Source organism: Anguilla rostrata, chromosome 8 (genome assembly GCF_018555375.3).
Source record: "Anguilla rostrata isolate EN2019 chromosome 8, ASM1855537v3, whole genome shotgun sequence".
In the NCBI taxonomy this organism is placed as follows: Eukaryota; Metazoa; Chordata; class Actinopteri; order Anguilliformes; family Anguillidae; genus Anguilla; species Anguilla rostrata.
In genome coordinates, this window is record NC_057940.1 from 16,915,869 (window position 1) to 16,929,517 (window position 13,649).

General features: G+C 45.5%; 1 protein-coding gene across 4 annotated transcripts in view; it reads left to right on the forward strand.

Moving 5' to 3' along the window:
* LOC135260964 (lethal(3)malignant brain tumor-like protein 4) overlaps positions 1–13,649 on the forward strand; it is a 60,812-nt gene that overhangs the window by 17,312 nt on the left and 29,851 nt on the right. For all 4 annotated transcript variants that reach the window (XM_064346732.1, XM_064346731.1, XM_064346733.1 and 1 more), the window contains exons 14-16: positions 1,437–1,539; positions 9,076–9,246; positions 11,937–12,083. In XM_064346732.1, coding sequence (XP_064202802.1) covers positions 1,437–1,539; positions 9,076–9,246; positions 11,937–12,083 — 421 coding nt within the window. The remainder of the gene's footprint in view (positions 1–1,436; positions 1,540–9,075; positions 9,247–11,936; positions 12,084–13,649) is intronic.

Sequence of the window (13,649 nt, forward strand, 5' to 3'; positions counted from 1 at the left end):
AAAACGACAATGCATGTTTTGAGGAAGGTGACTAAGAATGATGAGACATGCAAACAAAATATTTTTGTGTAAATACTTTTTAAAAATTTCACACAGTAATTGAAAATAAGCTAAGAATTCATCCAGTTCAGACAAGGTCTGCTCCTCTCCTAATATACATGCTGCTTTTGAAAATATGACAAAAATATGTGTTTTCCATGCAGCACACTTATGCATTTGGATGTAGGCTTCTACCTCAACTGGGAGAGAAACTTGTTCTTAAACCAAGACATTTATTGGCTGCTCTTTCAAGATGTTGTTTTATTCTAAGACAATTACCAGGAAGGTTTTCAAAGAGGTAATAGGCTATAACACAAGTGAATGATAGCTTTTATTGTTTATTAGCAGTATTTATATGGTCCATGGAACAAAGTTAGTTATTGATTTTCCCATTTTGTTCATATTGAACTATAAACCATATTTATAGGGGTTTGCACTTGAAATTTTTGTTATTGAAAAGCCCTTTACCCAGTAGGTACAGATAGCTTATTGTGTTTTAGATACAGAATCCTGCATGGAGTCAGATCTAATTACATTGTGGAGTATGGAGCGGTCCCTAGTTTTACATCGGCTTAGTGAAGTGCATCTAATGTTTACACACATCACATGCACGCACGAACACGCACACACACACACACACAGAAATGCACACATATGAAAAGGCCTTCATTAATAAACATGGAACTGACATAAAGTGTCCCACCTTTCTTCAACATGAAAACGGTATCCTTGGTGAAAAATTAGTGGCTGTGATGTGTTCAGGTGAGCAGGAGTGTTCATCCCTGAGTGAATTGAGACTCAATTGACGCGTGAGAAATGCTGAACATTTATCCCGACTGTGGCCAGCGCTGCCGCCGTGCCTGCATGCAGAATGATGAATGAAGAGGTGGCAGTTCCTTCCCCTGCTGTTATTGAGGTCTTGGCCTTTATTCCCGACCCACTGATACTGAGAGGAGGTTCTGACCCGAGGTCACTGTGCTGACGGGGACCACACAAAGGAAAGGGCTGAACTGAGCAGCATGGGGACTGATAGTCACATTATTCATTGTGCTGAGCAGGTTGCTTAGTGTTTGCGCTGCAAACATGAAACAAACCTTTCTGTTTTAACTTAGCCTTTTCACAGTTCGAAGATGAGCATGCTGGGTTTTGTGTATCCTTGTTTGTGTATCCTTGTTTGCGCTAAAACGTCTCTCGCTGTTCTCGGCAAAGTAAACTCGGTAATTTACCTTGCATTTGCCATCGAAGGCAGATTTCAATTCAGAATTAATTGAAAGCATTTGTTTTCTTAGCTAAGCAAACTAGCCACAGTTCTGTTGGACGCCCCCAAGCATTGGCATCAGCAGCCTTTAAAAGGATAAACGATAAATGTGGTTTGCTTGTTTGCTCTTTCTGTATAGGCCCAACAGACATCAAGCCCTCAGCCAATCAGGGTGTGTGTCCGACGCCAGGATGTAGGGGTGTGGGCCACATCAGAGGCCCACGCTACACAGGCCACCACAGGTGAGTGGGCCACTGGGCTGTCAATCAAATTATGTTCAGTACCATGTTAAAGATGGAACTTTAATCACTCCCCAATTTGTGAAATACAGGTATCAACAGTAAAGAGATCGCTTGTTAGACTAAATGCCTCTAGTTTCCCCTCTGGGTACATTACACCCCAAAGGGGTGTAATGTACCCACTCCAGATGATGACCTTGAGTAAATAGACAATTGTCACATTATAAATGGGTCTCTGATGACTTGTTTTTATAAGATAATGGCCAGTGTTGATGACTAATAAACTCTGATTGGTTTGGTATGGACCACCAATCACCTGACTGCCATTAGTTCATTAACATAAATGTACATGTCTAGGAAAACAAGATTGTCAATCTTTTTTTAAGAAAGGTCTGCTTTTGAAATTTTGAAGCCTTTCAAATACTAAAGCCCCCTTGTTGTTCATGGGGAGTAATTTTATAGATTCCCCTGGTTCATAAAATCAGCTGAGACAGTACTATAATGGCACTGAAGGGACACATGTATAAAAGACAAAGCCATATTGCAATAAACAAGTGATGAATATGTATATGTAGTGATGGTCTTGGACCTGGCAAAAGCAATAGAACCGGTCAGTTGTGAAGACCTTCTGTAGTATGACCAGTGGATTGTGATTTCTCATACCTCTGTCATATTGTCCAGACACAATTCAGAAGATTGAGTTTTAATCAATATCTCTCGAAGTGAGCCGTGGCTGTGGAAGCATAATCAGGCCTGTATTTTAATGTCAGCAGACATTCCTGCAGAATGAATTTTTCAGCGTTTGTGGAGGCTGTCAAAGAGGGCCTGCAAGGCAGCTGTGATTGCATTGCTGGCTTTGTTAGCTTGCTGTTCAAAGACCTGTCTGGGGAGGCAATCTCCTGATCACTCTGAAGTTTGCCTTCAGACACGTGTTGATAAATGTCATCCTGTCCAAAATCAATTTGGATTATTGTTCAGTTCCTCTGATGCGAAATAACTCTGAAAATCACTCATTTCTACTGCCTCTGAAATCAAAATGCACTAGGGATAGTCCATCAAAAGAGAAGCACCGTGGACAAAATAAAAGAAATATGCCCTAAAATAAATTATCATGCTGTTTGAATTCTGTTTGCATTTAATTTACATTCTATTGACTGGCTGACCTTATTGTCCCATTTTTAAAAAGTGAACTTTTAAAAAATCTTTCTGGCCTGTGTTTGGTCGACAGACACTGCATGGACTGTGCGTTTCATTTGCGTTTTGTGGTGTGCTTGGTTAGGATTAATGGTCTTTGTCTAACTCCGCTTGTACTGAAGGGGTCTTTTGGAGATTGATCAGAGAGATAACTGCAGTTCTGAATCCCTACACAGACAGAGCCTTTTAATTACAAGATGAACAGACAATTTACCATTCACATCCCCACAAGCCTGGATAAATGGTGTACTCATTCAGAGTCTTCAGAGTATTCTTTTCAGAGTCTTGGGCCTCATTGTTTGTTGTAGAAATGTTTAACACTGAATAGCCTTGCAGCCAATGAAATAAATCCAAACTTAATGTCAGGCATACAATTGTATCATAGCCTTAAATGAACCGTATCTAATCCAGATGGCATTCAGATGAAATTTAAAGAGAAGGTGTATTGTGGGTGGATCCCAATTGAGGCCTTGATCTCACTGTATCTCAGAAAGCGCTTATGTACAGAAGATGCCTGCGTTATGCCATGTGAAACTGTGCAATAATAGTGTAATCATACAGAATTCATGCGGATGCATAAAAATGATTAAACTGGCAGTGTGACTAAGCTGCTTTACGCACACACACACACACACACACACACACAGGCTTTCATTTTTACATCAGTTCTCTCGGAAGAAAGGACTGTGGAGAATGAAGCCCATATAGACATGGGAAGGTCAGAGGCTCAGAAGACCCGTCTGCTTCTTTCTTGAGCGTATTCGTAGTGTTTAGTCTCAAGCCTCAATTAACTGAGGGGACGGTGCTGCTCTGCATGCTTTTACTGTCCCCTAATTTAATTTGCTGGGCAGATGCCTTCATCCAGGGAGCATGACGGTATTTATACATCATTTGACATGCTGGAAAATAAATGGACAGTGTTTCACATTATACAGCATACATTTGAAGCATCTGGATGTTTACTGAAGTACAGTATTTTGGTTAAGTACCGTGCTCAGGGTTACAGTGGCAGTAGCGCATCGTTTTTGGGAAGCCCGGACCCTGAAGTGCTGAGTTACACTGCGGCCGTACCTTAAGCAGTGGGAGTGAGCTCAGCTCCAGCGGAGTCAGAAAAGGATGCCTGTTTTAAGGAGGGTGGTGGTGGGTGGCTCCGGAAGACGCAAATAGAAATGCATTGCATCGTGGGGTATTTATGGCTCCGGTCGGCTCTCAAAACATACAATATGTAGCAGAAAGAACGAACAGCTTCTGAAATATTTATGCCTGCACAGATTTTTCTTCGGGAAAAATCATGCGTCATGATGGGAACATCCCAAGAATTTAAAACACCTTGAATTCAGTGAGCTGTAATCCCACTTCTGATTGAAATTCATATCCAGTGTAGGACTGTATCAGGGGTCTAAACCATGGACCTAGGACAGCCGCAGGGTCTGCTGGTTTGTGTGGTTAGTCAGTGCATTATCAATTATAGCAGTGGATTAGACAGTCGCAGTTGTTTTATGCACCATTTTTTAAGTATTCAGATGATGTGATTGTGGACACCGCCAACTCAAGAAATGAACCAAACAGCAATTGTTTTTAGACTTGAATGTGGAAGAGACAAAAGAAATGGTCATGGACTTCAGAAGAACATTGTCCCCCCTGATAACATAGGAGCAAAAAAAATAAAAAGAGTTGTGGAGTTTAAATATCTGGGGGCCATTATAGACAACATTACACACAGTACCTGCCAAATGTCAATCAAGACTTTTCTTCCTCCACAAACTCAGGAAGTTGAATGTCAGTAATGCAAGCATTTACACCTGCTTCATTTAATCAGCTCTGACCTTCAGCCTAACAGCTTGGTTTGGCTCTCTTGATTAGAAAGATAAACCATGACCCAACTTTATGAGGAGTGGACAGTCAAAAAAGGAGAAAATATAACGGTCCTTCCCTCACATTCCCTCTATAATCTATTTGAGATATTTCCATAAAGGTGAAGGCTCAGATCTCTTTCCTTTAAAACACGGGAGGAAAAATTCACTGGGTTTCTGCCAAGCAAATAAACTGTGAAGCAATGCAACGGACAGAATTATTTTGGCATTGAGGTTTTTATGTGACTGTGCACCAGCCTGTTCTGAAGTGGGGCTGTTAGAGGGCATGGTAATGATGGTGTTCTTCTGCAAGGCCAGAAGTCAGTCGTGTGATCTGAGTGCTGTATTTGTGGGTAGTGCTGCTCTTCGAGCACTTACGTGCTGTGAATGTACAAAGCTCTGCCTCTTGATGTTGAGAATGAATTTGGCCAGGATGGTGTGTGGGACGTTCGGGAGTTTTGCGCATGTGCACACGGGACGTGCGTCTCAAACATTTTAGAGTACACCAGGGCTGTTCTCCTAGAAATGATCTGTATTTTCAGAGTTTAATTATCACAAAGCCTCATGTAACTGGAGCTCGGAACATAGAATTTATAGAATTTTCAGAAACCAAGCCTGAGGGGAAATATTTGATGGAATTTTCTAAGCACCCGTCTTATATAGTCCTAACGAGTTTGTGGTGATGAATGCTTTATGCTTCAAACCACACACACTCTTTCCTGATAGGAGAGCTCTCAGTATGTCAAATACTCTTAGTAAATGTCAGACAAGCTTCATCCGGTCAGCCGTAACGCTGGAGTTGTGTGCAATGCCATGACAGCCTGATGTGCAGCATTGCAGTGCAGGTAATCGCTAAGAGGACCATGGCTAAGGGAATCTATGGTGGATCTCCTTTCACTTGGCAGCATTTCATTTCCCGATGGAGATGCAGTGGTTCAGGTCAGCAATGGAGAGAAGAACGATAAATCAGCGAACCGTGTCAGTATCGCAGCGTGAAGGCCTGTTAGCCGCAGGTGCAGCCCTCCCCTCAGCCCCACCCCCGTGTGCGGTCGCCATGGTGATTCAGTCAGCCTTCACTCAACCCATTTGCGCAGATGCCAAATCTGGCCAATCCTTGTCCATTTAGGGGGTGGTCTATATAATGCTCCAACTCCAGATGTCAGCATCACAGAGACTTGGAAAATGGCTTAAATGAAGCAAGACACTTTTACCATGAATGTCTGAGTTGAGCAATCTCAGACCCCCTCCGTCTGGGCCACTTGGAGGCTTGCACAAAGGGGTTAATATCATCTGCACTGGGGGAGTGCTTTGCCTCACCTACAGTGGAAAAGGGGTGGGACGGGGGGGCAGAGCAGGGAGGATCTGCGTCAGACACATCACATCCCGGAGAGAGGGGGTCTTTCCCTCACTCCTCAGATTGTCACCCTTTTAGCAACGCTCACAGGGAGGTTAAACTGTCAGCCTCCTGACAGTGACAGGTCAAAATGGATGTCTTGTTTAATGTGATGAAGAATGACAGATTCTGAGATGAGACTTGATGAAAGGAAGTGAGTGTGACACTGTGTAATGAAACGTGTGTAATATGCAGCTGAATGGATCTGGCTTACAGGAAAAATTAATGTATTGTAATGTGATATAATGTATTTCTTCGTAAGACCAGACACAAAACAGAAGATTGGAATAAGCCAGCCATGTGTGGATGCATCAGCCGTGTTTGTGTGTGTGTGTGTGTGTGTGTGTGTGTGTGTGTGTGTGTGCGCGCTTTCCAGGCACAGATAAAACATGTTAAAAAAATAAAATATATTTCAGTATATATTTTAAGAACTGGCAGAAGGTTAACAGCCCTTGCCATACACCTTCATATTACTGCTAGCTCTCTTAGTTGTGGTCATTGTATGGTGCTCAGACTTGTCATTCTAGATGTTTCTAGCAGTGCTATAAGTTGTCCCACCGATTGTCGTCTGTAGTATTCAGTCTCTCTCACTCACTCTCACCTGAGGACAGGGCTTGACATTAACTTTTTGGCTCACCAGCCGCTGTTGCTAGTGGTTTTCCAAAGTAACTGGCCACTCAGAATTTTCACTGGCCGATATACCAACCCCCCCCCCCCCCCAAAAAAAAAAAGAAATCTGAAGTGTTGGTCTCATGACTTTGCAGAGTCGTCCAGCCTGAGCCCTTCCTCATGCTGCGCATGCTTCTGGACCTGTCACTCACACCCTCAGCAGGCCTATGCTCCAGTCAAGACGTGAAGAGCTTAGGTGTGAATGTGTAACATCCTGCTGTGAAAGAGGCTTTCTTATCTGCATACTCAGATGGGGCTTCTGCCTAATTCCTGTGCTCACCAAGTGCCCAAATATTTAGTTTTGCTTTTAAACTGTTAGTATTTTATCTTTCTTAAATCAAGGCAGGCACTCCCTTGGATGGTCTAGTTTGTAGGTGAACAGCGAGCTGAAGCTCATTGTTATGTTTTATATTCTTATAAATCTGCTATTTTCAAGCAGATGAAATGACGACACTGGACTCCCACTGAATAAGGATTCCTGCTTTAATATTGGGGGTAGAGTACCTGCCACTGCGAAGCGCTGCCTGTGGTGTAATATTAATAACAGTGCAGCCTATGACACCACAGAAACTTTTTTAAACAATGGAGGATTTTGCTTTTGTTGTGTTAAGCAATACTGCAGCTGCTTCATCGGTGTGGTGATGTCAGACACTTGTAGCTTGACCATTGCAGTTTGAATTGCACTGCATTTCACAAGGGAATGCAACTCAGGAATCATGGAAGAAGTCCAGCTTCTCTTTAAAATATTAAGCCCAGGATTAGTATTTCTTGGGACACAGGGAGTCATATTTCTTGCAAAAATTTCTCAGTGGCTGTTCAGATGTATTCATATCATATAATACCAAAATAAATATTTTCATGTATAGTAACCTATACTTACCGTACTTTTGCATACACCTTTAATATGCAGCACATTAACATTTAATCAGTACAGCTATCCCTGCATATATCAAAGCAATATCTATCACTTTTATGCTAATCGCGAAGCTTTTGTTTTTGTTTTTCCCTAACACGGTTGACGGTTTGCGTAACACTCTTACGCACATGCCGATGACCTGACACGCATTACTCACGCCGTCTGCCTTCGCCGAGCGCCCGGGGAACTGCAGGCGCGTCCACGCCGAGCTGCAGGAACCCAGCGCAGGAAGCGGGTCCTGCAGAGATCCTGCGTAGGGAAGCGTCGGGCCTGCTTCGAGCCGATCACCGTCCAGTCGGCCAGCCTGCGGCTCACATGCAAACGCTCGGTTTTCAGATGGAGCGAGTCTCATCCCCCAAGGACCCCGCCTCTCACAGATTAGTCTCCGCCACCCCGGGATTGTGTTTTAAAAGCTAACCGAGTCTGAAATGAGAGAGATTATCATGGCTAGGGGAGGGGGGGGGGGGCACCTCTGTGGAATTCCTCTGTGATCCCTCTGCGCTGGTCGCTCGCCGTTCACCCTCAAGCCCTTCATCAGTCTCTCCTGCTCCTCTGTGCTTTAATTGCCGCTTATCTTTGTGTCTGTCTGTCTCAGTGCCCCCTCATTTCCCCGTCTTTCCTGACCTCATCACCTTCATCACTCTACAGCCTCACTGTGTGTTTAGGGGCTCCTGGTGTTTTGGCTTAAATTTAACCCTGTCCTGACCAGTCTGGTATGTTGGGGGATACTGGACAGACACACAGAAAACACCAGATTTTTTTTAAACGTAGAATGGCTGTGCATGGAGGAGTGAAGAGGACTCCTGAAAGCTTTGAAAGGCTTTTGTAGTCTGAAGGGCTGTGGTATTGTGCCTTAATACACCCACCTGACAGCTTGTACGCTCGGTGCTCATCTCCCCTGGTGGAAGCCTGCCTGTTCACATCAGTCGCGCTGCACACCGTCCTGTGTATTGGGACGGGTCAGCAGTCATGTTGGGTAACTGTTTGTTCAGTGCCTTGAGAGATCTTTGCTACTGTGATGTTTCCACGGTTTCCTCCTTTAGCAAGGGAGAGATGCCTCGGTGTGTCAGGAATATGCATCTGCCTCTGGTCCTTCTAGGTGTTTTAATGAATATTTCTTTAAAAAAAAAAACATATCCTAAAACATACCCCACAATAATTTCTCTCTATGTTCTTTGGCTAGATCAATTCTGATTTCTTGTTATTTTGTCAGTAGCCTGGCTTAAATAATAAAAATATCAATTTGGGTATCTTGGGACACTGAGTCGAAGGTGTCTGATAACTGATTGGCTTCATCATTCCTTTTCTGGACAGAGACAGAGACAGCTTCAGCATGCTCAGGTTCTGGTCAGACCCAAGTTCCAAGCAGCAGCTGAGCGTGAAGCTATGCTCTGTAGTAAGTGTTTAGCAGCTGGTGTCAGCGTTCAGCAGCTGCGGTCAGCGTTCAGCAGCTGGTGTGAGTGTTCAGTAGATATGCTTGTGTCTGAATGATGTCCCCTGGTCCTGCTCCACAGTGCCTTTGGGTGCCCGTACTCAGAGATCAACATGAAGAAAGAGGCTTCGCTCCCGGACCGTCTGGGGGGAGAGCGCCACGTCACCATGGTCCCCGTGCAGTTCGTCCAAAAAACCAAGACGGTCAGTCCAGCAGAGGTGGAGGAGAAGGAGGACTGCCACATGGAGATGAGGTGAGGGGGGGCAGAGCCTACCATAGGTCCCAGCATGCTTCACATCCTGTGCCCTTTAGGGCTGCCAAGTTTACATTCAATATTCAAATATATTTCAAATAGGAAAAAATAAGCATTTGAATGTGCAATCACATGTATATGTGGAAAATATAACTTTAACCCCCTGTTTGATAAGGGGACAATGAAATGAAAAGGGACCCCAATTTTTTTCACTTGTGCATAGCTGCTTTCACTAGCAGAACAGAAGAGCTTGCTCACACTCACAGACTAGGTAACATCATGACCGAAATTTGGGTAGCAGTGTTGGGAACTTTCAGACCTTTTGGTGGGCTGCATCATTTGGTTCCACTCATTCAAAAGCTTTGTTTGTTTGATTCACTCATTTGCTTGTTCGCTACTTTCGGAAAGACCGAAATGATCCTCAACTCGTCGTTCATTCGCTGTATGTACGCTCAGTGTGAGGTGTTTGCTCTGTTAAACAGACTGATTGTTTGCATTTACCAAAAAAAACCTCTTTTTGAAAAAACTAGCTGAAACTTCTTGTTTCCCCTGGGGGACTTAACAAACCTCTGTTGTTTTTTTACATACAATATTCAAATGTAATTTATTGGTCCCATCGACAGCCCTGGTGCTCATTATGGATGCTGTCCTGCTTCCTGTTTGCGCTGCTGGGCCCTGCAGAGAGCTCTACGCTCCTGCAGGCTCAGGGACACACTCCCTGCCAGGGGAAATGCACACCTGGCTGTGCTGTCTGGCTTGTGGTCCTTCATGTGATTGGCAGATTAAAGGCATCAGGCTGAGCTCCCAGCATGCCTCACTTCCTGAGTCGGCGGTCTTTACCGCCAGGATCAGTAACCAGGAAAGGCGTCAACAGACGGATGATGTGCTGCACATTTAGACCAGGGGAAGGGCTCCAAGGACCAGATTCAGGATGATGCAGCTTAGAGAGAGGGAAAGGAATGAACCACACACACGCATGCATGCGCACACACACACATACATACACACACACACACATACATACACACAAACACACAGGCACATACACATGCATGCATACACACACAGGCACATACACGCATACATACATGCATACATACAGTACACACAAACACACAGGTACACACACACACTGGCACATACACACACACACACCAGTTAGTGCCATGTTAGGGTGAAAATAGAACTAGCTAGATGTCTGTGGTGGTGACCCGCATGTAGCCAATTGTTTCTTCAGCTCACTAGATAAATTTAAATAATAACACTTCTAAAAGTGGCATCTCCAAAATAATGTGGAGCGTCGTTATGGGAACAGCAGCTACAGCGTCATTGGCTCGATAGATAGAAACATTAATATACACGAGAAACATTTGAGAACGCAGGAGTTATAGTCAGACATAGTTCAGCCAAAAGAAAGTGATTCTGCCTTCTGGCGAATAGAGTCGTGATGTTGGTGTGCATCTGTGCTGAAATAATTTATAAACAGCATGCAAAAAATAGCGGCTGTGACGTTCATGTGTGGAAAAGTGTGAAGAGGGGAAACAGTTTCAAAACATCAGCAAGTCATGGCACGCTTCCGTGGGGTTTGCGGAACAGGGGGGAATTGCTTTCCTCACATATGAGGTAGGGACCAATAGAATTGCTTGTGTGAGCTTAGTGTCACCCAGGGCCTGTTTTTCTGTGAAAATGGGCAAATGCTGTCAGCTATAAAAACAGTTATGGTCCATCCATCTCCCGTCCACCGGGAATCTTTACAATGAAACCAGCATTTCTCCCTGCTGTTTTCTTTAGTACCAATTTCTCACCTTTGTAAGTCGACTTTCTTGCATTTTACTTGTTTTTCGTGTGTCTTACAGGGTGTTTACGGCTGTGGTTGAATGGCTTCCTCAGTGGTTCAGTTGCAGTGCCCCTCTTGGGTTGTGAGCTCATAACCATACGGTTAAAGGGCTTGTATTGGAACTGCAGTTCCACACATTTGTGCCTGGCAGAAATAAGCGGGCTTATTCTTAAAAGGACCGTGTCCGTCTCCTCTAGTGCGAGTCGTTAATTAAAGATTTAAGAGATTTTGCGAGCCCTACCGTGCCGGTATTGTATGTGGAGTTTTAAGTGTGTTGAATAGCGCGTTTGCTTTAGGGAGATTTTTGCCCTTCTCTCTGTCTGCTGATATGAGCTCGGGGACAGGCTCTATAAATGATTGACTCGGTGTCCCAGATCTGCTTACTTAAAGCTTGGGCCGGTGTCCTTAAATTAAATGTGCCTCCCGCTCCCGGGCTGAGGGACTGCCGGAGCGGGGCCGGTCGTCAGGAGATAAAGGCGCGGTCATTAGCGCCGTGATGAATGTTTGTCACCATTAATCCGCTGGAGGGGAGCGCTGGCGGTGCCGAGAGGTTCCTCCTCCGTCACGTTGCACACTTTCCCCCTTTAACATCGGAGGGCAGGTTGAGCTCCACGCTGCTCACTTAATGGAAAAGCTGCACCCGTTCCTTGTGTTTCAGTGGGTTTTCAGGGCGATGAGGCCCTTCGGTTTAACGCGCTACAACGTGCGCAATGTGCTAACGCTCTGCAGGGCATTCTGAGGTAGGTGCAGCTGAGCCAAGCTTTTCACAGTTTATGGAGCATGAAATTGTTTTGTAGCACGCAGGCTGAGCCGAGGCATTTCAGGTAAATATGAGTTTTGGTATTTACTTCAGGGCCGTGATGTCAGAGAGCGACGGGGCGAGCCGACTCAGGGGAAGGTACGCTTCGAACCCGGCGAAGAGAGAGCGCGGGGAAGACCCCGTCATTCAGGGACAGGAAGCTCTCTCTCCCACCAGGAAGACACCCAGGCTGCAGAGCAGGTAAGCCCCAAGCCCCTCCCTTATTCAACAAGCCCCGCCTTCATCCTACTAAGCCCCTCCTTTCTTCTTCAAGCTCTCCCGTTATCCCTCACGTCCTTCCCATATTTCTCAAGCCCCTCTCCTTTTCCTGCCATGCCTTCATCCGTAATGAATGGAGTGTCTGCTTTTCTGCCAGGTTTAACAGTAATATCCCCTGACCACTCTGTCTTGCCATATGAATCGTGTGTCTGTGATAAGGGTTCAATAAAGACATTTGCCACTGTTCCTTCATTTGGTCGCTCTCAGTAAAATTTTCACAAAGAACGATTCCTTCTTAAATGGGCACTACAACAGTGAGCGAGCTCCTCAGATTTGGCATCCAGGCCGAAATGTGAAAGCGTTCACAGATGCATTCGCGTGTTGGTTCGCTCTTCTGTTTGGGCAGACGCGTTCCTCACGATTTGGAGCGCGCTGAGCGTGTCGGACAGGCTCCTCCGCCTCTGTGTGCCGGTCGGCACCGCGGGGCTGTGTGCGGCTTTGATCTGCCTGCGCCGCGTCCTCTGGCTGCCGAGATGGCAGACGCCAGCCTTACCCGGCTACGCGGAGCCTCCCCTCCCCCTCCCCGCCTCCCCCCCCCCCCCCCCCATCGCAGAACAGCACCGATCCAGAGCGGCTTCAAATGAAAATGAAATGAGAACGCGGGGAAAGCGCTTGAGCGGGCCGGCGAGGAACGTGCTTCTCAGCCCGCTTCCAAGGCGCAGTACGTGCTCCCGCCCGGCCGACTCTCAGATTTTTCCTTTGGATTCGGCGCCTTAGATTATTAGTTCTATGGTTTGTGTGTAACAGTCATTATTATTTTAAAGATAGCAGAAGCGGAACAGCTGGGGTGAAAGCATAGCGCAGTGCCGCTTTCAGATGGGATGCACTTGAGGTGATAGCGCATGATGTACTGGGCAGGTTTTTAAGCCTGCGCGTGCGTGGAGAGCTGAGGGCGTCTGTGGGAAGATCTGCATTCACTTCAGAGGCATCTCTGCACGTTTGCTGTTCTTGGCGCAGGCACAGAAAGGAAAGCGCTCCCGGGAGGGAGCGGGGCCGGGCCCAGAGGTCACCTCTGTTCCACGGCGGCCTCAGCCTTGTTTGTGTGATGAATTCTGTCAGGCTGCGTTTCCCCCACGGATCCACTCTCGCTGTGCGCCGTCCACCATAACAAATCTCCTTTCATACTACTGTAGGACAGACAAAATTCCTTACTTTGGCCCTCTGAAAAAGATGATATACAAGGTGTGTTAAAATAGTATTCTTGGAGTATAAATGTGCAGCTCATAGGTCATTTATGAAAGGAACTGCAGGCTTATGAGGATTCCTTACGATCTAATAAAGGGAACATTTAGACTGACCTCTTAATTAGAGAGTTAAAAGGCAAGTTAGGGTGGCAGAACTCTAGGGTCTCAAGGTCATTCAAACCTTTTTTACTGCATGCCTAAAGTACCTCTTTACTTTAAAGGGCAGCACCATTTGCACATAAGTCATGAATGCAGCTTGATCTGGTGCCTTGTTTGATGTCTTCCGGAAAATAATCAACAAGAA